The 27,746-nt window shown below is 41.4% G+C and overlaps 1 protein-coding gene across 11 annotated transcripts in view; it reads right to left on the minus strand.

Annotated features, from left to right (window-relative positions):
* The window catches only part of PALM2AKAP2 (PALM2 and AKAP2 fusion), a 499,300-nt gene that overhangs the window by 248,568 nt on the left and 222,986 nt on the right, over window positions 1-27,746 (minus strand). For all 11 annotated transcript variants that reach the window (XM_028493676.2, XM_028493675.2, XM_055087035.1 and 8 more), the window contains 2 exons: window positions 12,902-12,982; window positions 1,950-2,080 (listed from right to left, as the gene is read on the minus strand). In XM_028493676.2, coding sequence (XP_028349477.1) covers window positions 1,950-2,080; window positions 12,902-12,982 — 212 coding nt within the window. The remainder of the gene's footprint in view (window positions 1-1,949; window positions 2,081-12,901; window positions 12,983-27,746) is intronic.

The following is a 27,746-nucleotide window of genomic DNA, read 5'->3' on the forward strand; positions in this document are numbered from 1 at the left end:
AATTTTAAATCAAATTTTCTGCCCATCCGTGTGTATACTGTCTCCCTCCATACCAGAGGGGGCCTGCAATTCTCACCCCTGTTTCTTCATCCTGCCTAGAACTCCTCAGCAGTATAATGCTGCCCCATGTGAACCTGAATCATGGTTCCTGCTGTGAATAGACAGTGCCCAGGCCACTTGGTTCCTAGAATTTTGCCAACTTGGACTGGAGAGTGATTCCTCAGCCTTCCTCTGCAGGCAGGGGTCCTAGCCCCAATCCTTTCATTCAACAAACAGCTATGGAGCATCTGCTTGGTGCCAGACCCATCTGTAGTGTAGTGTAGTAAGAAAGAGATAGGAAATGGACTGGAACTTTTAACAAGAGTAAAGATAAAAGAGATGCTATACGGTATCAACTGTCACTGCAGCTGAAAGCACCATGGACTTGCCACTTTGAGACTTAAAAACAAACCTCCTATAAAACCATGTCTCAGAGCTACCTTTTCCTCTCCAATTTACTGTCAATATTTCCCATTACCCTTGGCCCCCTCATCTTGTATAAGATGCAGCAAGCCAAGCCACTTCTGAGGAGAGGGAATCCCCAAGTCTCAGGATTCTGAGCTGCTTCATTCCACCCCCTCCCCTTTCTATCTTCTGGGCTTCTAACATGAAGTCCCTTCTTTTCCTGGGGTTCTGGAGGTACTTGTCCTCACAAGCTTGGTGTCAGTATTTATAGGATTAAAATTTCTTCTTCTAATGGTACATATATACACATACACACACACACTAATATATAATTTAGCCTTTCCAATGTTTCATATATATATATATTTAGCCTTTATCCTTTGTATTTTAAGAAAAAGTGTGTGTGTACGTGTGTGTGTGTATGTATACGTACATGTACACACAAACACACGCACACGCACACACACACCCCATATAAACTTTTTCTTAGCCAGTTTCCCCCACAGGCAAAGCTTGGGCAAGCTGCTCTGAGAACTCTTTAAGGGGCATAAGGGCTCAAGCAAAGTAGGGACACAGGCCTTTGGGGCTTACAGTCGGTCTGCTTTTCCCTTTGGTGATGCTGTTGGGGTCCCCTAGGTACCCTCACCAGCTTCATTCACTCTTGGGTACAAATGACTGGTAGCAAGTTAGCTATTACTCTTTGTATTTTAAAAGAGCTCAAAACCTCAGGAGAAAGAGATGACCCTCTCCAAGGTGAGATTTCCAGCAGAATTTGGTGGGATAAGGTGGCGGGGGAGATTTCGTTCTAAGGCATCTCCACACACCATCTTCCCCCACCATCTCACATCTCTGGCTGGGTGCCCTGGGACCTGGCATGGCTACAGTTCCCAAGTGGAAACCTACATTTATTTTGCTTCTGTCTGAGCCTGGCCAGCCACTGGCCATAGAAAGGTCACTTATCTCCCAGACTGAAATGTTCAGAACCTGGTTGAGGACCATAAAGGAAGCAACTCACGATGCTCTGAGCATTGAAACTAGACAATACAAAGTTACTTTTTAGAGCCCAGGCACACAGCTCACAGGGGTGCCCTCAGTTTCAATTCCAAGACCCTTGGCTACAGTTTTCCTATTTTAAATTGATCGAATGTAGCAAATCTGACAAGAGACCCACTAACAGCTAACACCCTGAGCTCAAGAAGGAAAAAGACAAAAGCTGACAGAAGAACTCAAAAAGGGGACATTTAGTGAAGGGGCAAGCTGCTTACCACACCTAGTTGGTCCATGAAGACATCACTGTACTGTGTGACAGCCCAATACAATACTTAGTACTCAGAGTCAAAATTCTGGGTTATATGGCAAAGTTTCAGTGGCAACAACGTTACCTCCTCTGTTTAGAAAGATAATTCTAAAGCCCTGGGAAAAGGTGAGAAACGCCCCCTAGAGGAGAGCGGTGGTTACTGCACTGTAAAGTCACAGCTTGGGGGCCTGGGCTGGAAACCACCTACCTTTGAATGTTACCTTCAAGTTGTTTGACTCTTAACTCATCCTCCTCAGACTGCCGCCGCCTGGCTTCCTCCTCTTCCGCAGTTCCAGCAGGTACACCCTGCAGCAGCCATTTTTCCCGAAGCACTTTGGACTGTGGGAATGAGCGAAGAGAATAGACTAGATGATAACTTTCAGTCCACACCCTCCTCTCCCTCCGCGGTGTCTCCATCTTAGCTCCGCCCCTCATCAGTGTCCACCTGAATCGCGTCTCACTACTTGGCCCCCTACTTGCCTCTCTCGCCTAAGACCCAGAGAGCCGCCAAAAGGACTGATTTCCACTTTTCTATTATTAAAAAATTTGAAAACATACAGAAAAACAGAGGAAACTATATGATGCATGCCTGTGTAATCTCATCTGGATTTCACAACTATAAACATTTTGCCATATTTTCCCATATATTCTTTCCACCAAAGCATGTTAAAGTAAATAACAAACATCATGACATGGCACCCATAAATATTTTAGTACGAGTCTCTAAAAAATAAGGACATTTTTCTATGCAACTACAGTTCCATTATAACATTTCCTAAGATCACTGTAATATCCAGTCCATCTTAACGTGCTCTTTATAAAAGATTAATCTATGTCACGCCTCTTCTTAAAAACTAATTTTTAATGACTCCCAACCATCCTCAGCAGTTGTCTCTTAATGGTACTAAAATTAGGCACCCCACCTGTGTCGGTGTCCCAATATAATCGTGGAGTAAAATGAAAAGTTTTCGTGTTTTGGGTCAGTCATTAGGAGGGAGTGATTGATTCGTGCTTTGAGAAGGGAAATGAAAACGGCTCAAGAGAAAGGCACGTTGAAACTCCCTAAAATGAAGAGCAAAGCATGTAAGGCATAGGAGAGGATTTTTGATTTGGGTTACCTAGATGGCATTTGGTGGTTACTGGACGTTTGCCAGAGGCTGGACATCATGGCTGAGCATCCCTGTGGGCAGGTCGGTGGTCATGGGAATGGACCACTGTGAGGATGGATCACCAATTCTGCCAGAAGAAGGGCATGCGACAAGTTCTTCCCAGCAAGGACAGGAATAACGGCCTTGAAGCCAGTCAACATAGAGTAAGTGCTAGGTTCTCTGGCTCCCTGGCATCCCCTCTATCTGAATCTCATTTGATCTCATTAGTCAGGGTGAGGAAGTGAAAGAAAGGGAGCTCTCATGATGACTAAGAGCCAGGTCATGCATGACTTGGAACCAATTAAACATGACTTACGGAAGTAAGAGAATGGACTATGTCTCTAACATTGTGGACACACAATTCAGACTACTAGTTTCCTTTCGATAGCTCTTACAAGCAAAAGATACAAGTCCATAGACTCTCATTTTACATGGGATTAAGGGCTATTTATTATGAACCTATAAAATGAGTCACTAAAAATTACTAACGTTTAGTAATAGTAAATTAGAATTCATTAATGGTTCTGATCTGCCATTCTACTGAGAAGTCAGGCAACCATTCAGCACCACGGAGCAAGATGTACAGGAGCTGGATGTACAGGAGCAAGTTCTGGTGGCTGGAATTCCTGCATTTCTGGTTGGACCTTTCGTTAGCAACGCATCATCAGGGTGGTGTCCAGGTGGCCATAGTTTTCACTGGTGTTATTCTTCCTTTTGAATTACAAGTCGTTGGTGGAGATTTGTTTGGTCACTCTTAGAGTGCACAGAGAGGCATATTTATAGCTCTTGACCTGCAGCTTTCCGTTCATTAAAGACGCCAGTTTGTTCACATATGATTCCTAACTGTACTGCTAAAGTGACTGCAGACAGGAGCCACCCTCTCACCCCAATGTGCTTAAACAGTTACACAGCACTGTTAACACGTTGCCAGTAAACGTGTTCTAAATAGTTTGCAACGACTACTCAGGAAAGTGTAAAAAAATACTTAAAAATTTATAGGGCATTGTTTAATAACATAAAATCATGTGTGAAAGCTCACGGTGCAATCTGTGTATGTTGGTGGCTCTCCTGTGGGCTGAATTGTGTCCCCGCCCCCAAATTCATACGTTGAAGTCTTAAGCCCCACTACTGCAGAATGTGACTATTTTGGAAATAGGGTTTTTAAAGAGGAAATGAACGTTAAATGAGGTCATTGGGATGGGCTCTAATCCAATATGACTGGTGTGCTTATAAAAAGAGGAGATTAGGACACAGACAAGCACAGAAAGATCGTGTAAAGACACCTGAGGAAGACAGCCATCAACAAGTCAAGGAGAGGGCATTAGAAGAAACTAACCCTGCTGACACCTTGATCTTGTACTTCTAGCCTCTAGAATTGTGGGAAAATACATTTCTGTTGCTTAGGACACCCTAAACAAAGTCTGTGGAATTTGTTATGGCAGCCCTAGCAAACTACCACATTCTCCAAAGCTTTATTACAGAGATTCCCTCCACCCCTCACTGGAAAGTGGGAATGGGTGGGGTAAATTGGTTTCTCTTCCTAAGTGGGCTACAGAAGGAAAAAACAAACAAACAAACAAACCCCTCAGAACCACCATCCTCCACTCAAGCCACTCAAAATTCTCCAGGGAGATCACACTCGCATATGGCAAGAAACCAGGTTGAACAATGGTTAACAGTCTGGATTCTGGAGCCGGTCTGCCCTTTACTAGCTGTGTGACCTAGGACAGGCCCTTAGCCTCACTGAGCCTCAGTTTCCTCATCCGTAAAATGGACACAACAACTGTGCTCATCTCAGAGGTGTGTTATGAGGATTTAAATGAGTTCATACATTAAAAGTGCTGCATCTATACTTAGTACTATAGGAATGTTTATTCTTGTCATTCGTCCTGTTCCCTTGGTCTCTCCTCTTTTCACCTGAGAAAGAGCAGGTAAAATGCCACCTGAGAAGCCTTCCTCCACTTCTGCTGGCAGGATTAGTGTCTCCTATAGTGGAGAACATATTCTAGAGCATTCTTTATTTTTTAAATTTTATTTATTTATTTGGCTGCACCACATGGCTTGTGGGATCTTAGTTTCCCGACCAGGGATTGAACCCGGGCCACAGCAGTGCAAATGCCAAGTCTTAACCACTGGACCACCAGGGAACTCCTAGAGCATTCTTCAGATTGCCCTCAAATTATTTCTTTTTATATCTGTCCCCCCTGTAGACTCCCAGCTCCTCAATGGCTAAGGCCATTCCTTATTCAGCTTTGCATCTCATTGTCTCACCTGGCTCAGTTCCAGCCAATGAATGAGTGAATGCGTGAATTGGAAAATTCTCGACTGTCTTTCACTCTGATTACTTGGGAGGAAGGGGTCACCCTTTCAGAGAGCTTCCTGTGCTAAAATGTTTGACATTAACCTAGTTCCACCCATGGAAGGTAAAAACCTCAGGATTTTGGGAGACTGATATGCTGGTAACCTCAGACTTGGTGTGTGGACCCTTCTGGAAAGGCAGCCATGGAGAGTCCCAGTTTTCTGTGCCCCAGCAGGAGATGCTCTACAAGCCAGGGCTTCTTGAAATGCGAGGAAGTGGCTGATTTTGGGAATGTTCTGTCTGCTCTTCTTCATCCAGTGCCTCCTGCCACCAAGGGAAGGACTGAATTACCCCACCCCACCCCCATTTTCTGGCTGATTTAGCCCCAGCCATTGGTCAGTACCTCTGACAAAAGCAGCCTGGTGACCATGAACACCAAAAGCATATGTGCCCCCAGATCTGTCTCTTCGCTGGATACAGCTGTGACATCACCAAAACATCCGCAACAGCTGGAGCTAGGAAGAGAGGATCTAACAGAACAAGACAGCGGGCCTGGTCTCAGGGAAGTCTGTTTCACAAAGGTGTTTTGACATTACACAAACAAAAAAGCTTAGTTGAGTTTTCACTTGGCCCCAAAGTAATTGCTGTCAGGGAAAAACCACCAATTCAAATCCATTTGCCTCCAGAGGCTTCCTTAACCTACTCCAGATCCCCTCGTCTTGTACCCTAGAGCTGACTGTGTTAGGGCCTCGGATGTAAGGCACCTGTGCGTACTGAGCACGCACGTCCACCAAAAGCACCACCTTCCCTGTATCGCTCTGGCTCTCATTGGCCGCCTGAGTGTTTCAGAATTTAGTGACAAGTAGAGCTCAGCCGAAGTGAAAACTAAAACTAAAAAGTTTTCTTTTCTTATGCCCTTATTGTCCAAGTAACATACATCAAAAAAAAAAAAAAAAAGTCTATCAAAGCGTGCAGGTACTAAGAACTGTCAAAACTTCGCATTTGTCAAGTGGAGGCAACTGTGAAGAGTCAAGACAAAGAAGCAGCAGACGGGGAGCTGCCAGTTGACACACGGAGTCTTGACAGGGCTCCTGAAAGGCCAATTAAGAGACCTCCTGAAGTAAATCTGGTTCTTGCTCTGTGGGCCGGTCCAGCCTCGGAAAACAAAACTAGAACAGAGCCTCTCAAACTTACAGTCTGTATGAGGATTCCCAGGAGGGCCTGCTATAACACAGATTCCAGGGCCCTGCCCCCAGAGATGTTGACTCTGTGAATCGGGGATAGAGCCTGGGAGTCTGAATTTTAACAAGCTCCCAGGTGATGCTGTCACTGATGTCGCCAGACCGAGGACCACAGTCTGAGTAGCACTGCAGGAGGACTATCCACATGCCTGAGGAATGCATAAGCTTTCCCGCTGGCTAGCCAAAAGGAACTACTCATCCTCTTGCAAACCTGTCTCTCCTCCTGCATCCCCCATCTCAGGAACAGCAGGGTCCCCATCCATCCCCTACATGCCAGACACTCTGCCAGGTCTGAAGACACCTCTCGGGAAGACAGGCAAGTTCCCACTCTCACCGAGTCTTCATTCCAATAAACATGGATGCAAGGTAATTTCAGACTCTGATACACGCATGGCAGGAGGTAGGCAGGATGATGTGACAAACAGGGACCGAGGGAGGGCACTTTAGGTGGGAAAGATCTCTCTGACTACTTCAACGTTTGAGCTGAGATCTGAGATGCCAGGAAGGGCATTCGAGGTAGAGGGATGACAGATGTCATAGCCGAGAAGGGGGGCAGAGTTGGGTGACCTTCAAGATTGTCTAATCAAACCTTTTTAATCTACAGATAAGGTAACGAAGCTAAAGCAACTTTTCAAGGTGATCCAGCTAAGCAGTGAGGAGTGTCTGGTGTGAGTGTGGGACAGTGGAAAGTGGGAGATGAATCAGTAAGTCTCGAAATCTTTTTCTGCTCATTTGTCATTTTTATAAAGTCATTATCTAGCAATCTTTTTTACCTTCTAGTTCTGGCTTTGGTGTAAAAATTAGCCAAGACTTTCTCATTTTAAGACTTATTTACCTGTGATTTCTTCTTATATTGTTGTGATGTTACTTTTTACTCCAAATCATTCATCCACCTGTAATCGGGCTAAAGCTGACATTGGCTGCGTTAGTGGGTGATGTTGGGAATCTGGCTAAATTCCATCTCCTAATAAAAAATGGCTTAAACATAGGGTGGCACAATGGTTGTGTTGTGTTCTCATGCACTTGTGTCCCCTTCTCTATTCTCCTTCCCCTCCCCCTGATCACATCCCTTCCTCCCCATTGACTCCCAATAAGATCTTTGGTTTTGTTACATGATTCAGGCCACACAAAAGCCGATCCAAGACTTCCGATAGAAGAAACCAAGTTTTAACTTCCACTCAAGCTGTTACGGGGCCTGGGGGAGATGTGATGGGGAAAAGGATGAGACATAAAGTTCCTTTACATCGTGTACCCTGCCTGCCTGGTCAATATTTTCAAATTTGAACTTGGCCTTTTGCACAGACTAACAACCAAGAAAAGCCTAAAATTAGTTTCAACGGTTCACAATAGTGAGAAACACTGTAATGTCTTTGCAAGCAAGGCTCCTGATACCTTCGGGCTATTCAGCAAATGACCTTGGTGGGTGGACAATAAATATCTCACAGGGTCACAATTCATTCTTTGATTTTTTTTTTTTTTTCCATTCAGTCTTCTGGAGAGAAAAGGCTGTGGTTTTTAAAATATAATGACAATTTTCGTGGCTTGGATTAGAAAAAAACTCTAGTCAGGTTCCTGCTCATGAATAAATAATTCAAAGACAGCTTATGTATTGAAGATGTGGTTATTAGCAATTGGATTCTGACCATGCTGACTCTGTTACACAAACCTTTATAAATGTGACAGTCCCAAAGGGATTCATGTGGCAATACGTACTGAGTGCCTTTTCTTGCTGGGACCTTGAAATGACCAATGAAAGAGACAGATCTCTGGCAATTCAACCAAGAGGCAAAAGGGAATATTAAATTCAGTCTGTCTGGTATAATCCAATAGTTGATTTATTGTTTTAAACTCACATGATCACAAGTCACATTAAAAAAATAATAAAAATAAGTAATTGTTTCCATGGAATTAAAAGCCAAGACAATTTTTCAGAAGAAGAATAATGATGGCTCTTGCTTTATGAAATATTATAATATATTAAAAGGCTAGAGGGATTAAAGAGAATGGAATTGGCCCAGGAATGGCAGATTAATGGAATAAAAAGAACCAACAAATAGCAGACTCGAGTATAAGTGAGAAATATGTATATAATAAAGAAGACATTTAAATCAGTGGGGAAAAGGATGAATTAATCAGCAAATTATGTTGAAGCAACTGTCTCACCATCAGTAAAAAGTAAAGTTATTCCTATCTTATCCCTTACAGGAAAATAAATTCTAGATTTTAATCCTAAAACTACTGAAGTATAAGAAACATCACAGATAAGTGTTTGAGATGAAGATGTTCTTTCCAAGGACGACATCCAGGTCAGAAATTATAAAGTAAATGAATGTTAGATGTAATTTCATAAAAATTATAAAATTTTGTAGGAGAATTTAAAAGAACCCAAATACAAAAATCAAAAAAGAGATAAAGGCTAATGCATTTTGGAGACTAATGTTAATATAATTTCACTTTACTCACAGGCTGATGAGGCCTGTGGTAAGGGTTCCATATCTTAATCCATAAAAATATATTGGGTTATATCTGGGTGGTGAGCAATTGATATGTTTTTCTTTATATTTTGCTGTACTTTTGAATTTCACTCTTGCAATGATCATACATTCCTTCCTTTTATTATCAGCAAAAGTAATACAGCTATTAAAATTGCCTACTGGTCCCATATGTGAGCATCTCTTGGAAATTCTCGCATCACAAATATCAGATACTCAATACGGCTAAGGATCTTATAAAAAGAAATCTGAGTTTAATTTGGCTAGGACGTCAAAGTACCTGGAGGTTTCCTAATCACTGGGGTGTAGCAGCTAATATTTCAACATTTTCTTCATCACCTTATAGAATTTGCTTATCATTCATATAAAAAGTAATGATATTCCATTTTGTAGAGTTACTATATAGCCCTAACTATTGCAATTAGGAAATATATTAGTCAAATATACAAGGATCAAGATGATTGCATTGCAAAATTTATTTGTTTTGACAAGAGACCAGTGAATCTGTCTAAATAATTCATATCTCATTGCATGAGAATAAGCATCCAAAGACTCTTTGATAATGAGAATTATATCTTAATAAATATGAAATCAAATTCTAATGCTTTTCCATTTAACTTTGCACTGAGAATAATTTTTCTTAGAGCACATCTGGAATTTTGAAAAATGCTAAAATAAATAGCAATTCCTGACATATTTCTTAATATTTTCTACTTCAAGGAACTACTCATCATCACTGTGGCACATCTCCACATGGTCCAAACTTTCCAGAGCCCAAGAAAATATACTTAGAGTAAAAGAGACGGTGATGATAGTAAGTGACATCTTTCTAGACAAATTATTTCATTTGGAGGAAACAGTGTCCTGGAGAAAGCATGGTTATGGAGACAGTGCTGGGGTTCAATCTGGCTCCTCCACTCAGTCTCCCTGTTCTTGGGCAGATTACTTGATCTCACCAGTTTGTTTCCTCACCTGTAGGATGGGGAGAGTAGTATCTACTATGTGGTCATTATTAATATTTTTTTAATTTTTTTTTTTTTTTTTTTTTTGTGGTACACGGGCCTCTCACTGTTGTGGTCTCTCCCGCTGCGGAGCACAGGCTCCGGACGCGCAGGCTCCGTGGACATGGCTCACGGGCCCAGCTGCTCCGCAGCATGTGGGATCTTCCCGGACCGGGGCACGAACCCGTGTCCCCTGCATCGGCAGGCGGATTCTCAACCACTGCGCCACCAGGGAGGCCCTATGTGGTCATTATTGAGGGGATGTATTTAAAAGCACATATTGGGCACTGAAAGAAAATGATGACTATTATTGAGAATGGACACGAGGATGACACGGCTGCTATGCTGCCATCAGGAAGCTGGCTGAGTCTCCACCAAGAGCTCACGGGGGAACTATAACCTCAATGAATTTACTACCATCCAGGGGTGAGGCTGCCAAGCTCCAAACAATGATCACAGGGAAGATGACTCAACATTATTTAAGGTTAGTCAACAGTTAACTGATTTAAGGTAGAACATATTCATTTCTTGTGCCTGAAGTGATCATCTCTCTCAATCAGGCACCACCCTCCTTATTATTAAAATAACTCTATTTTGGGGAGGATGGACTCAGAACAAAGAGGGGAAGACTCATGAGGGAAGTGTCACCTGCATCACGGTGAGGCCAGTGACTGTCCTCACCTTACCGCAGACTCCACTTCACCTGAGCAGAGACACTCGGGACCTCCCAGAGCTGGGGTCTCTCTCCAGGGTAGCACCCAATAAACCACCTTTGCAACCTCTGAGCTTCCCTTTTTCGTTGTTCTAGGCTAGTGGTCCACCCTTACTACAGAGGTCTTCCCCAGCGAGAGAAATTATAATGCACTGGTCTCCACTTATTAAATTTCCATCATTTCCAATCCTTTCTCCCCAGGTACAGCAAGGTAACCTTGGTGAAAGTGCTGGGTGTTCCCTTAAATAGCCAATCTCAACCTGTGTGAGAATTTTAGCAGGATAACCATAGAAAACTATCTTATTCCCTTGTTTCTAAGTCTTTGAAGGAATCTCACTGCTTCCCCATGCAATACTAAGTCATCTGTACTGTTGTCTCTGTTGACTGGATGAATGCATGGATGGATGAAAAATGGACAGATGGAATATGAAAAGAATATTGTAACACTGGACTGGATCAGCAATGAATGAATCCTTGGTATCTTATTTGACACCCAGCAAGATGAAAGGTAAGACAAAAGAAACTTGATCTTCTGACATACATTTGTTGCCTGACTTTTGATTCAAGGAATGCAGAAGCAAAGAACCGCATTGAGCGGAAAGAGGAAAGAGTCTGTCTAGGCAAAAACAGCCTCTCATTCTTTCACTCTTCTTGTTCAAAAGCTCACCCTTTAAGCAAGAATTTGCTGAGGTTTAATATATTTTGGTCTCTTATAAGGAGTGAGCTGACTGTACTCTGAGCCAGAGATCCAGCTCTGTCCAGATTGACCTTGAACAATTCACTTGGTTCTTTTAAGTGTGTTAAAGCGCCCCCTCTCTGTAAGAAGAGGATACTAACTTTAGCCCTCAATCCTCCCTCAGGAACGTGGTAAGGAAAGAGTAGTGGCATACAGGGTAGATGCAAGCTTCCTACAAAGAAAGGTCCATAAATGGATTTACACGATGAGTAGAAAGAAACAGGCAATATTCTCAGTATCGTGCTGCCATTCTTCCTTTAAAACACCTTTCTCTAGTTCAACTTAATGGTGAACTGATAAATATGTGAAGCGGATTTAGGTCATGCTGCTGTTTATTTTTTTATTTTAATAGATCTTTATTAGAGTATAATTGCTTCACAATACTGTGTCAATTTCTGTTGCACAACAAAGCGAATCAGCCATATGCATACACATGTCCCTACATCCCCTCATGCTGCTATTTAAAATCAGGAACTCGCTTGCTGATAATTTTATTCTGAGGATTCATTCAGCACGACCCCGTCTTCTAGAAAAGAATGGGAAATGCAACCATAAAAGTTCATCTTGTTAAAAAATAATCCACACTTAGCATCACCTGGAGAGTCAGCCCCACCTTCCCAACTAGCCCTCTGAGCCATGCAATTTCTGTACATGTAATGTCACGGCAACTTGGTTTGAGCACGAGAGGGTTTTTCTAAAAAAGCCCAGGAGCGGTGAAAAGCAAGCAGCGACTCCCAGCTGGCCACTGGTCACACTATTCTCTGAGCCTGCAGAAAGCAACATTCTGCAACCAGTGGAGTCCTTGTGACAGTGACAGAGCTTTCTCCTGGGTTGTCATCAATTATGATGCTTAAGTGCATTATGTTTTAAAGAAAAATAAATAAATAAGCATCTCTCTCATGGTGCAATGGAAACGAATCAAGTCGTATCATTTCAATACTGTCTTTGACAGTGTTCTAACAGGACACTTTCAAAATTGTTAAAGTAGAAGGAAAACACGTGAATAACCTGAAGTGCAGAGCACTGCTCATTTATCAGACCATACTGCTCTTATCTCCCTTTTCTCCAGATCAAGAAAGAAAAGATTAATATTTTTAATTTAATAAAGAGCATGTTAAATGTATCTTTGGGAACCTCTGTATACACATACACACACACACACACACACACACACACACACACACACACACACAGCATCTATGTATTGGAGACACAGCCCTGGAACGCTGCCTCACCCACCATGTGGAAATTCTCCCCCAATTTCTATATATAACCACCACAGTTCACAGGCACACACACCCCCAACCCATCCACAGGCACCTATCAGCTCATCATGCTTGCAGAAATTGGAATGCTGTAACAATGCCCTGAATTTGAGAAATTCACAAGCCCAGAGATGGTTTCCTGACAATGAAAAAGGGCTGGTGCAGCCCGCGGCGGCACCTCCACACCAGGGCAGGCTCTGCCCAGCTCTCTGGCGTGTGATCTGCATGTCTAATAATGGAACAGGTTTGTGGGATCAGCCGCTTACCTTGGAATGCTGCAGCAGAAGTATCTGCTCGTCTAGCTCTTGGCGCTTGCCTTCTATTTCTGTCTGCCTCTTTCTTTTTTCCTTGAAAATAAAAAGAGAGAGAGAGAGGCTGTAAGAGTGGGTGGGTGTTGGCTCCAGGAATTTGAAGGTAGGAAGCAGCAGCAGCTGTACACATCTGTAGAGACCCTTCCAGAGATGCTGGGCACACACACCGTTGTCACCTGCCCCTCTGTGTCTGGGTGTGTTGTAAGCAGCAGCCTTCTCTTAACATGTCTGCTGTGGGCTCGGTGAGTGGGAGAAATTCTCTTCACTCAGTCAAGCTGCAACAATTTAATCCAGAAGAAAAGGCAGCTTCTACACACACACTCACACACACATGCACACACACACACACACAGAGTCATGTTCTGTGCAGTGTTAATTTAGAGACAAAGAATAAAAATGTCTCAATTGTGAAGACAGAGGTTGTTATCAACTGCAAAAATGATAGAATAAACAGTGGGAAATTCTGGGGTTATATTTCCTGTTATCAAAATACTACATATAAATAATGCAATGCAATTTCAAATTTTATAGGACAAATCATCCAGTTGGACCTACCAAACAATGCAAATTAGATGGGTGATCTTTGTTTAAGTTCATCTTGGAGGCAGCACTTCATGTTGGGAGGGCTTGCTGAGGTTACGGTAAATGTGAAGTCTAGACTTGGTCTGCCTGGGTCCACCTCCCAGCTTTTCTCTTTGCTACTTGTGTGACCTCTGACGAATTCTTTTACCTCCCTGGGTCTAAGTCTTCTCTCGCATAAAGAGGAGGTAAGAATTGTACCTAAACCATATGGCTGGGGCACGGATTAAATGAGATGATATATGTAAAGGACCTAGAACAATGACCTGGCACACAGTAAATGCTCAATAAATATTATTTGCCATTACACTTACTGTCACATGTTTACTTCTAGGCAATGCCTAGAAACTGGTTTTAAAGGGATGTATTTCCCTTGTATTCAGAGCATAACTGTTCCACTGGAGTGTATGCTTAGTATTTTTCTTCTCTATACATCTCCAATATAGACAATAAACATCACATAAAAGTGATTAATTTAAGAATAGAAAGGATTGCCCTTATGATAGCTTACTTGTTCAATGTTTTGTTTCCAAAGTGCATAATGGGGTGGTTTTTTGAGACATTTACTGCAATGGATCATTTCCCTTTACTCACATATGCAGGGGAAGCTTGTTGGACAAGACATCATGGCATTTTACACTACAACAGCCAAATCCTGGAGAAGACAATAATGTAAAAGCCTGGTTGCTCTGCTCTGTGTTAAGGGAAGCTTTTATTTTATGTAGTTGCTATGTTTCTGGGGATGTGCTTGTATCACTGCTATTCAAATCAACGTAGTAATAATTTATGTGATAACCAAGTTTTTCTGTGTAATGCACAGACTTTTAAGAAATAGTAGCTTATAATCTCAAGCCACTGGGACATAATATCCAAGTCAGGGACATAACCTCCCTGGCAAAGTGAGGCCTGAGGACATTTTAGGAACTTACTATTTACCAAAGAACACCAATCCATGGTGCATCACTGATGCTGCTAATCCCAGAGAATGTCCAAGAACACACAATATACGGCAGCAGATAGGAGAAGTGAGGACCAGTAGGAGAGCCCACCTATCCATCAACTCAAAGGAATGTAAGTAAGTGCAGCCACTACGGAAAACAGTCTGGAGGTTCCTCAGAAAACTAAAAATAGAATTATCATATGAATCCCACTCCTGGGCATGTACCCAGACAAAACTATAATTCAAAAAGATACACACACCCCTAAGTTCATAGCGTCACTATTCACAATAGCCAAAACGTGGAAACAACCTAAATGAATGTCTATATGCATATAATTGAGTCACTTTTCTGTACAGCAGAGACTGTAACAACATTGTAAATCAACAATACTTCAATAAAAAAATAAATAAATAAAAAATTTAAAAGGTACCAATGACAAAGCAAGGACCTCCAGAACCAGCCACTATCTCTTTATTCTAGAATTTCCCAACAGTAGTTTTACTGGACTTTATCTTTCATTCCCACGGTCTATCAAGGTACGGAGTTGTCCTGTATTTAAATCCAGAATCAAAACATAGTATGTCGGGGACTTCCCTGGTGGCACAGTGGTTAAGAATCCGCCTGCCAATGCGGGGGACATGGGTTCGAGCCCTGGTCCAGGAAGATCCCACATGCCGAGAAGCAACTAAGCCCATGCACCACAACTACTGAGCCTGCGCCCTAGAGCCCATGCTCTGCAACAAGAGAAGCCACCGCAATGAGAAGGCCGCACACCACAACAAAGAGTGGCCCCCGCTCGCTGCAACTAGAGAAAGCTCGCGTGTAGCAACGAAGACCCAACGCAGCAATTAATTAATTTTTTTAAAAAGAATAAAAAAAAAAAACCATACTATGTCACTGGTACAAGATGCTGATGACTCAATAATTCCATCCATGTTAACTGAGTGCTGTGTATGCTACAGACTGAATGTTGTGTTCTCCCCAAAATTCATATTTGGAAACTTAATCCCCAAGGTGATAATGGTATTAGGAGGTGGGTGGGACTTTTGGGAGGTGATTAGGTCATGAGGGTGGGGCTCATGAATGAGATCAGTGCTCTCATAAAGAGACCCCAGAGAGCTTTCACCCCTTCCACGATGTGAGGACACAGCAGCAAGACAGCTGCCTGTGAACCAGGTGCAGGCCCCCACTAGACACCAAATCGGTGGGTGCCTTGATCTTAGACTTCTAAGACTTCTTAGAACTGTGAGAAAAACATTTCGGTAGTTTGTAAGCCACCCAGTCTATGGTATTTCATTAGAGAAGACTGAATGGACAAAGACAATGTTCTAATTACAGATCTGGTCATTTGCAGATCCTTCCTAGGCTTTCCCACCTCTGAGCCTTTGTTCATATAAAGTTCTCACTCTGCACATTGCCCTCCATCATATTGGTGAACCATGACTTGAACAGAAGAAATATCACCAGATGGTACAAGCGGGGAATCTTTATATGAGTAGACTATGAAGCAAACTATGAAGACGGGCTAAATCTGGCCCCCACCTGTGTTTGTCAATGAAGGCTCATTAGAACACAGACAGGCTCATTTATTTATAGATTGTCTACAGCTGTTTTTGTACTGCAATGGCAGCATTGAGTAGTTGCAACAGAGACTGTATGTCCCACAAAACCTAGAATGTTTACTATCTGGCCATTTATAGGAAATGTATCCCAATTCCTATTAATTCATCCTATATACCAGTGCCAGATAATGTTCCTAAAATGCCATTTCACCGTATTACTCTCTTGCTTAGCACCCTACAATGAGGTTACGTCGTCCGTGTAATAAAATCCAAGCTTCTTGGCCTGGCATCCAAGGCCCTCAGAGGTCTAGTCCTAGCCAGTCTTTTGAATCATCGATCTCTATTCCTAAAGGCAAGCCCTGCACCTGAGTTTTATTTCTCTCCTCATTGTGCCTGGAATATGCAGTGTATTTCTACCCTTACTCACACGTTCCTTGGAATGTGCTACCCATTAATCTGTATCTACCTAATTCCTACCTTAGTTAGTTCCTTAAAGAACTAACTTAAAATCTGCATCTTTCATGATCGTATCTGTTCACAGTAGACCACCAATCTTTATATATAGATAGATAGATAGATGTACAATAGAATACTACTCAGCCATAAAAAAGAATGAAATAATGCCATTTGCAGAAACATGGATGGACCTAGAGATTATCATACTAAGTGAAGTCAGAAAGAGAAAGACAAATGCGATATGATATCATTTATATGTGGAATCTAAAATATGACACAAATGCACTTATTTACCAAGCAGAAACAGACGCACAGACATAGAGCAAAGACTTGTGGTTGCCAGGGGGAGGGGTAATGGGGGAGGGATGGATTGCCACGATGGGGGGTGGGGGAATTTGGGGTTAGCAGATGCAAACTATTATACATAGAATGGATAGACAACAAGGTCCTACTGTATAGCACAGGGAAATATACTCAATATCCTGTGATAAACCATAATGGAAAAGAATATGAAAAAGAATATATATATATATATATATCTGAATCACTTTGCTGTACACCAGAAGTTAACATTACATTGTAAATCAACTATACCTCAGTAAAAAATGCATTTTAAAAATGTCTTAGGAGGATGCAACATTCACCCTGGGGTATGCTGGGGATGGATGAACTAACAAGCCCGTCCTAGCTCAGAGCTGTTCCAATCAGATTGGGAAGAAAAGGACAAATACAAATAGAATTGATGAGGCTCAGGACTAACAGGATCGAGAGGGTGGGGCAATATGGTATCTTGGCTTTGAGCCACACAGAGAGTGCTGGTGCAGGAACCGGCAGCAGTGGGAAAGTGGTGCTTTCCCATTTATTCTGTATTCATATCTTCCCTGAGGAAACTCCATATTGGGTTGAAGCTAGAAATCAAAGAGTTGTTAACACAGGCAACCAGGCATCAGTATCAGCATGTTCTCATCTGTGTTCTATCTGATGAAGACTCTGGCCTTAGCCCTGTCACAAGGACCCTTTTGCACCTATGGCTATTGTGGGATTCTTTATGTCCCCTTCCACAGTGATGGAGTTAGGTCTTGAAATCACTCCTGACTGGACAAGAGGTAAGATGTGCAACCAGCCTGTGTACAGAGTTAGATGTGAGTCACAGTACAGCAAGTTCGAGGGGGCCACCATTGGCTTCCTGACGCTTGCTTGCTTGGTCCAGGCCATGCTCCTCACCTGGCGAGCTTGCTGCTTCCCAGACTTCTCCTTCCCTTAATCAAGGCAAAACCACAAGCTCTTGGGTTCTCTTCTCACTCTTCCTCAAATGTCTAAATGTAGACATTTAGCCTACATGATTTTCTTTACTCTCATCAACTATACAACCTATACAATATCTGTATAGATAACTAGCAGATCTATATTTTCAGCTTAGATCTCTCCTTTGAGCTCCAGGTTCCCCTATCCAACTGCCAAATGTTCATATCCAGTGCCTCAAACCTAACCCTTGAGTCACCCTCTCGGCCATCCCTCCTCTCCTACTCTCACATCTGTTCCTTCTGTATTCCTCATCTCAGAAAATGACATGACCCAAGTTGGAAATCTGATTTATTCTAGACACTCCACTGTCTCAAAAGACCAAGTCCTGACGATACTGCTCGTCATTTATCCACGCCTTCTACTTCCCCACTAGAACCTTTATTACAACCTTAATATTCCCTCCTTTATCTTCCCACCACCCCACGTAGACTACTCTACATCAGTATCTTGCGCATGCTATAGCGCTGAACTGTTTATACCCTCTTTCCATCTGGATTACTGCAGTGCTTTTCTCACTATTCTTCCTGCCTCTGAGGCTTGGCACTGAGCAAGTCACCCTCTGCTTTAGTGATATTCTAAAATGGAAATCTGACTACTTCCATCCCTGGCCTAAAATCCCAGAAATGTCTCTCATTGCCTACAGTGCAAATAGTAAGTTCCTTCCCATGGCCAAGAGGGCCCTCCGTATCTCACAGTTTCATCTCAAGCCATGACCCCCCCTAATCATATGCTCCAACCTCAACACATGATCTGAAGTGTCCTGATCTGCCAGGTGGGTTCATGCCTTCCTGGTTTTGCTCTTACTGCTTCCTCTAACAATAATGGATTTCCCTCACTCCTTCATCTAATGAAAACCTTTTTCTCTTTGACAACACAGCTTAAATATCCATAAAGCTAGAGCAACCACCTGCCCAGTCTTTCTTCCATCAGAGAACCCACATACCCTCACTATAAATGGTGGTGGAAATGCCAGTTATGATTAGTCACATATAGCCCAGCTCATTCCTGCCACCAGGACTTGTGTGTGATACAGGTTAGGACAATCAAACTACCTTATCTCGTTGCAGTAGGGACTGGTCCAAGAAGCAGCTAAAGGACCAAAGCAGAACCAAGAAGAGACATTTCTAGGAACAGACACATGAATACTGGGAGAGAAAAGCTCCTTTTCACTAAGGTTAAGCTGGTATGATGTCTATCTGAGTGGCAATTTTCCTAAGCCACATGGAAGAAACACATCCATGCTGGAGAAAGGTTAACCCGCAGAGAGAAGCGGAGCTGGAAGACAGAGAAAGGAGGATCCAAGTGAGATTGTTTGAGTCCCAGATCTAGTTATGCATGAAGCCAGAACCATCCGTGGGCTTCCTAAATTATATACACTCATAATCTCCCTTTTGCTTAAGCTAGTTTGAGTGGTGTTTCTGTCACTTGCAGTTCAAAGAGTTCTGACAAGTACAGAAGACTTCTCTGCTCCCTCCAAAGAGAATTCGTCACCCCTTCCTTCTTTCTTCCCTTCATGGGCTGTGGATCTTTCTACATTAGTACCTTGAGCACTTTAGGACTTTATGCACTTAACTGTTTACACATTTTCTCCCTCTACCAAACTATGGGCATCTTGAGGACAAGGATCTTGGCTCATGCATCTCCAACGTCTAGACTGTTGCATGGTAGAGACATGTAACAGACACTCAGTAAGAATCTCTGAATGAGATACTTGTTCTCCTCCCGTCATGTTCCTGTTTGTCCAGATCCCTCACTCAAATGCATCATGAATTTGCAATCAAGATTTCAATGGCAGTAAAATACCTCACTGAAAACACATTAGCCATCAGTCCACAAAACCAGAAGTATCCTTCTGTTGAAGATGTCAGCCCATATGGAATAAACTTTTATGGCTTTGCACAGAAGACAAGAGTTGAAAAATCTCATTCTGGGAACGAATCATGGAAAGCTCACTCGGGAGAGAAAGGCTGGGGGAAGTAGAAATTCCAGGGAAAGCATAACGAGCTGACAGTAGCAAACTATTCAGGGGGAATGTGCCTCAAGAGACATCTGGAATGAAGTGATCTCAATCTACTAGGAAGATTTCCAGATCCTTCCACGATCTGGGAGGCCTAGCAAGCCACTTTCATCATCTTTCTGTGAATTATGTATTTTCCTGGCAAGTATTTTCTGGAAGTATTGCAACATTATGAAACTGTAAACTCTTAGTGTAGTAAGGAGCCACCATATAGAATGGAGGACACTGTTCAAAGGCGGTTAATAAGTATGATGGGAAGACAGGTATTAGAAGTAGTTAGGAAGCCCATGTCCACCCTGGTGCAGCTTCAGGCAGACTCCCTCTTCTCTCCTGCTGCCTGGGCTGCAACCCAGGCTTTGGGGAATGCAAAGGAGTGGCTAGGGGAGGTGTCCCTACTGAGTCTGCGAGAAACAGTGAGAGAAGCAAGAGGCTGAGCAGGGAAGGCTGTGAGAAGCAAAGAGACGGTGCTTCCTTTCCTGCTGAGGTCCACTCTGACTTGGGCTGATACCTAGAGCCCCAGGGTGCAGCAGTGCGAAGGAACCGGAAGACCTCCTCAAGGCACTATTGTCACTGAGACATCCCAGCATTTAGATGAGAGGGGGAAAAAGAAAACATGTTATGGATGGACCTAGAGATTATCATACTAAGCGAAGTAAGTCAGAAAGAGAAAGACAAGTATCATATGATAGCACTTACATGGGAAATCTAAAATATGACACAAATGAACTTATCTACAAAACAGAAACAAACTCATGGCCATAGAGAACAGACTTGTGGTTGCCAAGGGCGAGGGGAGGTGGGGGAGGGAAGTATTGGGAGTTTGGGATTAGCAGATGCAAACTAGTATACATAGGATGCATAAACAACAGGGTCCTACTGTATAGCCCAGGGAACTATATTCAATATCCTGTGATAAACCATAATGGAAAAGAATATGAAAAAGACTGTATATATATATATATATATATATATATAAATAACTGGGTCACTTGGTTGTATAGCAGAAATTAACACAACATTGTAAATCAACTATACTTCAACAAAAATTTTTTTAAAAAGAAAATATGTTAAAATTGAAATGTGACAACATCTCCTCCTTCTATTGTTAGATAAAGGAAATTTTGTGTCGACTTCTCCCATGGTGAGCTTAAGGCAATTGTGTGTCCCTCCCCATCACAAAGGCCTGTAGGTGACTTTGGGCCAGCTGGTCCCTAGGCTTTGGCAACGCAGCACCAGAGAAAGCAGTAGAGTGCTGGAGAAGTGCACAAACCAGACTGTTTTAAGTAGTTTGCACTTGGAAAGGGAATGAGGGATATGCTAGATACAGGGGGCAACTGAAGATGGAGAAAAGGAGAGATGGGATGACAAACAAAGAACTGCAAGGGGTGGGGACAGTTTTGAAATTCAAGAATTTAAAAATAAAGGGGCTGAGATATTAAGACCAAAAGACCAGGGAGAGAGAATCTTCAGATATTTTATTGTCACTTATGAAATGAATCCCCTTTGACATTCTCCAAAAGATGCCAGTAAGGATACTGGACTTTTGTCTACTACACTGTTTCTTTGAACATGACTTCATGCTAAAACTGGATCACCAGAGTGCCAGGCTTTACATAGGTTACACTAAGAAGGAAGGTGACGTTTCGAGAATTAAGCTGTGGAAAGTCAACTTGCAAATGGGGACCCAATGAGCTTTTTCTATTAAGGAATCAGAATGTCATGTCAGTCATGGTTGGATTATAATCCCCTGTTTAATGCTGCTGTAGAACCAATGCCATTTCTATGTCTGAGGAAACAAAAGGAAGATAGTCAGTCTGAAAACTGAGAACCCAGGTATAAAACAATCAAAGAGGTGCCCACTCAGCTTAATCCAATTGCCTGTCCAGCTAACTTGAATGCTGAATTTGCTCAGCAAGACACATCCCCATTAGAGATCAGTTATCTGATCTCAATGCCAGTAGATATTAAGACCCTCTCTCCCGGCTCTGACTTCAAGGTCACCCAATATGATTTTGATTATATTCAGGCTTTGAAAATAGTTACCTAAATGGAGAAATAACACTTGTTAAGCTCCCTGCAATGTCCAGCCACTATAAAGTAAATAAACTGGCACTTGGGTTTGTAGTTGAGTGTACTAAAAACTAAGTTCATGTAGTTTTCTGATCTTACAAAACTAAGTAACAGAATCTAGAGTCAGTTTAAAAGGCTTGGTCAAAAGGACAAGTAAATTAGATTTCCTGTAATCACACTATTCTGCCTCGCCATGCACCCATCCAACCCTCAACATCAACACGTGGAGTAGAGAATTCTACAGCTATATTCATTCCTCATTGCTTAGTTTAGATCAGCATTTCCACGTAGGTAAATTCTCTTTTATTCACCTGACTACTTGGCCTTGAGCTTGCCATCTTCTGGTAAAAGAGGCAAGTGCTTGCTTTGTATTGTTTTTAACAGAAATTATAAAGTCAACAGAAAGAATTTTAAATAGGAAAAGAAGACATTGATTAGTTCAAACTTCACGACTGGTTTTTGAAAGGATAATATAACACCTAAAATCTTAAGAAACACCATATAGAGTTTGGATGTAAAATTGTTACTAATTACACCTAACAGTTAATAGCGCTAGTCTGTTACTGCCAAGTCAAATGCGTAACACAGGAGAGTTTCAGCTTAAAGTCTTTAGTAGATACTTTACAATCCATATGAGTTATATCTTAAGTCTATGTTTATGGTCTGCTCACACTGTTACTCTTTAAATAATTGTTTAAACATATAGCTACATTTTTTATTTAATGGTCATAATATCAAACTGTTTGCTAGGAGTGCTTCCCTTTAGCGGTCTTCTCTGGAGATCAAGAAGGAAAGTAGTCTAATACAGCTCTCATCAGAAAGTAAGATCTGCTTCTTGGTACCATATTGATAAGCCCACTATGGTGAAAAAAATGAACACTCTGTACAAGGAGAATGGTTGAGAGCTCCGAGGAAGTCCCAAATGCCAGAAATTATACAATCAGATTCACCTGCAGAAGGTAGTCTCTCTATCACCACCCTCAACGAATTGTGATATTCCCACCATGAAGCCACATTAGCACTGAACTGGGACTCAGGACACGTGCCTTCATATGGCTGCTTTGCCACTAACCCCTCAGTGACTCAGACTAGTCCCTTATTATTTCTGGGCCTTAGATTCGGCAGGTAATATGAGCAAGTTGGACCAGCTTCGCTCTACGGTTCCGCCTATCTCTAGGATTCTGCAGTACTAAGGAGAGCAACTTCATGTGCTAGACAACCTACAAAATGCGAGAAAATATTTGCAGATTATGTGGCTGACAAGCGGTTAATATCCAAAATATATGAAAGGCTCATACAACTCAATATCAAAAAAACAAACAATCCAATCAAAAAATGGGCAGAAGATCTAAACAGGCATTTCTCCAAATAAGACATACAGATGGCCAACAGACACATGAAAAGATGCTCAACATCACTAATCTTTAGAGAAATCCAAGTCAAAACCACAATGAGGTATCACCTCACACTGGTCAGAATGGCCATCATCAAAAATCTACAAACAATAAATGCTGGAGAGGGTGTGGAGAAAAGGAAACCCTCTAATTGAGTTATTTGTAGTGAGGTGGATGGACCTAGAGACTGTCATACAGAGTGCAGTAAGTCAGAAAGAGAAAAACAAATACCGTATGCTAACACATATATATATATAGAATCTAAAAAAACAGTACTGATGAAACTAGTGGCAGGGCAGGAATAAAGATGCAGACATAGAGAACGAACTTGAGGACACAGGGATGGGGAAGGGGAAGCTGGGACGAAGTGAGAGAGTGTCATGGACATATATACACTACCAAATGTAAAATAGATAGCTAGTGGGAAGTTGCTGCAGAGCCCAGGGAGATCATCTCGATGCTTTTTGATGATCTAGAGGGGTGGGGTAGGGAGGGTGGGAGGGAGGCTCAAGAGGGAGGGGATATGGGGACATATGTATACATATAGCTGATTCACTTTGTTGTACAGCAGAAACTAACACAACTTTGTAAAGCAATTATACTCCAATAAAGATATTTTTTTAAAAAGAATGAAATATTGTCCTTTGCAGCAACATAGATGGATCTAGAGAATATCATACGAAGTGAAGTAAGTCAGCCAGAGAAAAACAATACTATATGACTCAATTATATGTGGAATCTAAAAAATAATACAAATGAATCTATACAAAACAGAAGCAGATGCACATAGAAAACAAGCTTATGGTTACCAAGGGGGGAGGAATAAATTAGGAATTTGGGAGTTACATATACACACTACTATATATAAAATAGATAAAAAACAAGGACCTACTGTATAGCACAAGGAACTATACTCAATATTTTGTAATAACCTATAATGGAAAAGAATCTGAAAAAGAATATATATATATATATATATGAATATATATATATATATATAAATATATATATATATCTGGATCACTTTGCTGTACACCTGAAACTAACACAATATTGTAAATCAACTATACATCTATAAAAAATAAATTTAAAAAATGATGATAACAATAATAGCAACTAAGTTTATTGACTACTTGCTATGGGCCAGGCATTGTTCTAAGGATTTCCCTTCAGTTAATCCTCAGAACACTTTGAGGTAGGTACCTTTAATATCCCTGATTTTACGGATAAGAATAGTCAAGGCTAGTCTAGGGTGAGTAAACTTGTTCAAGGTCATGAGTCAAGAAGTAGCCAAGTAGGGGTTAAAACTGAGACAGTCTGACTCCAGAGCACTTTATCATGGACAGAGATGTGTTCTGGCTGTTAAGATTTCTTTAGCTTTGAGTGAACTCCACACAGGACACATGAAACATATTATCTTGCCACCTTCATAGTCGAGTGCCAAAACTTCCCAGAACAAATGAGCTGTTGAAAATGCAAAACACTCTGATGTCAAATCCCTCCACTCTTAAAACAAGAGGACTCTTACAAAATCCAGGAGCATTTCCCAATCCCAAAGAAATAGGTCGAGGCTGGGTTGGAACCTTCATCAATGCCTGGTAAACCAATATATTTGTTTACTTTAATTTCCAGGGAAGACATTTCCAGGTGACTAAATGATATGATAAGGAGAGAAAATGCAAAATATTTCTCCCCCCATTTGGACTTTTCATTGCAGAGGGACTACTTCCAATGAGGCAGCAGCTGGGAAAGCTCTCAGTTTACCATGTTGGGCTCGTAAGTGGAGAAAACGCTCTAAATTCAGTCTTCTCGATATCAGAATATATCTCCCTAAAATTAGATGACAGGAAGAGTAAGGAGCAGAGATGTCCACTAAGTTGATGGTCCAATCCTAGGAAAGATGCTGCTAGGCCTAGAGCAAAGGTCCCGCGGCAGGAAGCAGGAACGGGACACTGCCTGGACCTTGCAATAAGCAGCTTTCCCATTGGCTCCTTGCAGGTCTCAGAGCAGCAGCCCACAGGACAGTAGAGGGGCTGGGGTGAACCTGAACATGGCCATGATGGTTGGAAATGCAAAACAAAATAGGGTGCACAAAAATAGAAAGAGAACAGGATGTGCAGCATTCTGCTAACAACAAAGGACCCCGAACTCGAAAAGATTAACATAATTCCAGAGACAGACACACCTTTTATGACTTTGGCCAATCATATTTTTGTTTGTTTCTTTAGATGCCAACACCAGGAGAGAATATCTATATCACCCAGATAAACACAGCATTTAAAAATATAATATAAATCAAACTACTAGATGTGTATGGTAGGAAAATTCAGACAATACACAAAGAAGTAAAATGAACAGCTGAATCTCCCTTCACCCCACCCCCATCAATTTCTTTCCTTTAGGTCTTATATGGATCCTACTTGGGAAAAAATATGAATATACCAACCCATTATCCATATGGGTCTTTTATTCTTTACATAAAAGCAATCACACTATAGACTTCCTGCTTTTCAGCTTACTTTCTTCTTACCTAGTGATGTATCTTTGAGATTTTTCTATGCCATTTTTCACATGGAGTCCCCCCTCACTCTCTGTAACTGCCGCATGGTAGTTCACAGATGACCCTTAACTTATTTTACAGGTCTGCTGCTGATAGATTATTTAGGCGGTTCCCAGTGTTTTATTTACTATTATAAACAGGGCTGCAATGAATCTTCCTCTACGTACATGTACTTTCGTGACAATATCCATAGGATACATTTCCAGAAGTACAACTGCTGGGTCAAAGGATTTGAGCACTTAAAACTTTGATAGGGCCAAACTGCCCTCCCCCAAACATTTTCTCTGTGTTTTAAATGATATAAATCTGATTTGAAAATAAGATTCAAGCAACTCATAAGAGTCTTGATGGTTTTCCCTCCCTTATTAGCCATATCCTTAGTGACCCTGAAGAATTTTAAGTGAAAGAAAATATTTACTACCTTGTTAATAACTGTAAGTTGTTCTTAAAACATACTGGGGTGATCTGTCCTCACCATAGACTATTACTCTGTGTTTTCAGGTTTAAAAAATGATGATTTTTTACCTTATGAACAGAAGTCTATTATGACTCCATCAGTTTTTTAGAAGTAATCAAATTTGTACCTCTTTTCCTTGCACTGTTAATGTTAGAGTTATCCCATAGCTAAGTTGTGCCCATTTGTCCATAATGAAAGAGGGTCTATTCCTTCTGCAGTTGTTGCCATTCTCCATGGTTTAAAAGTACAAAATTTTCCATCCACCAAGATAACTTCTGGATGGACTCAAGCAATGTAAAAACTGAAAACATGAGAAAATAGAGTGACTCTCTGACTTTAGGATGGGAAAGGACTTCAAAAACATAAAGTATAGAAAGAAACCACAAAGAACAAAACTGATAAATTTCATTACATAACACTTAAAACTTTGGTTTTTATGATACCAACCATACATAACAACTCAAAGAAAAGTGGCAATCTGGGAAAAAAATATTTGCAACATATATGTCAAAAGGCTAAGACCTGTCATAAATAAAGAGTTCTTAGAAATCAATATGATTTATAAAGAAAAATATAAACACTTCAATATAGAAAAAAAGAACAAAATATAGGGAAAATTTTCAACATTATTAATAACCAAAGAAATGCAAATTGAGCACTGAGGTGTCACTACCACCTGTGAAAGGTATTCTACCCCCAACAAGTATATTTTAAAATATCTTGTGTTCTGTGTTGGGGAGGGTGTGGGAAAAAAAGACGCTCTCTTTAATCTCTGTCAGAATTATAACTAATAATTATAAAAGTATGACTCTATTGGAATTATAAATTGTCTTCCCAGGAGGCTATTTCAAAAGTTTTGATCAACTTTATCAGAGTTTATCCAGAGAAAATTACTTTCAATATGTTCAAAGATTTTTGTAAAGAATATTCAGTACGGAGATATATGCAAAATCAAAAAAAAAAAAAACAAACAGCAAATAATTGGTTAAATAAGATGGCATTTATAAACCATCCAATGACTTCCTTTTTCACTTGGAATAAAATCAAAGCAAGCCCATCCATGGTCCATTGCCTGCCTTTCTCTTGCCCCTCATCTTGTCCCTTTCTCCTCCTCCTCACTTCACACTCCAGCCACACTGGCCTTAACCAGAGATCTGCCATGAGAGAGGCATGGAGGGCAGGCAGGCAGGTTGGGATCTCACTAAGTCTGGCTCAGAATCAGACTTTGCTTTCCTTTGTCAGTATCCTCCAGAGTTATAGCTGCAGTCTGGGGCAACATTCAAGATCTCTGGCTATTAATACCATGTCAGGAGGACCTTCAAGGTGGCGGAGGAGTAAGACGCAGAGATCACCTTCCTCCCCACAAATACATCAGAAATACATCTACATGTGGAACAACTCCTACAGAACACCCACTGAACGCTGGCAGAAGACCTCAGACTTCCCAAAAGGCAAGAAA

This window comes from Physeter macrocephalus, chromosome 9, assembly GCF_002837175.3.
Source record: "Physeter macrocephalus isolate SW-GA chromosome 9, ASM283717v5, whole genome shotgun sequence".
Classification (NCBI taxonomy): Eukaryota; Metazoa; Chordata; class Mammalia; order Artiodactyla; family Physeteridae; genus Physeter; species Physeter macrocephalus.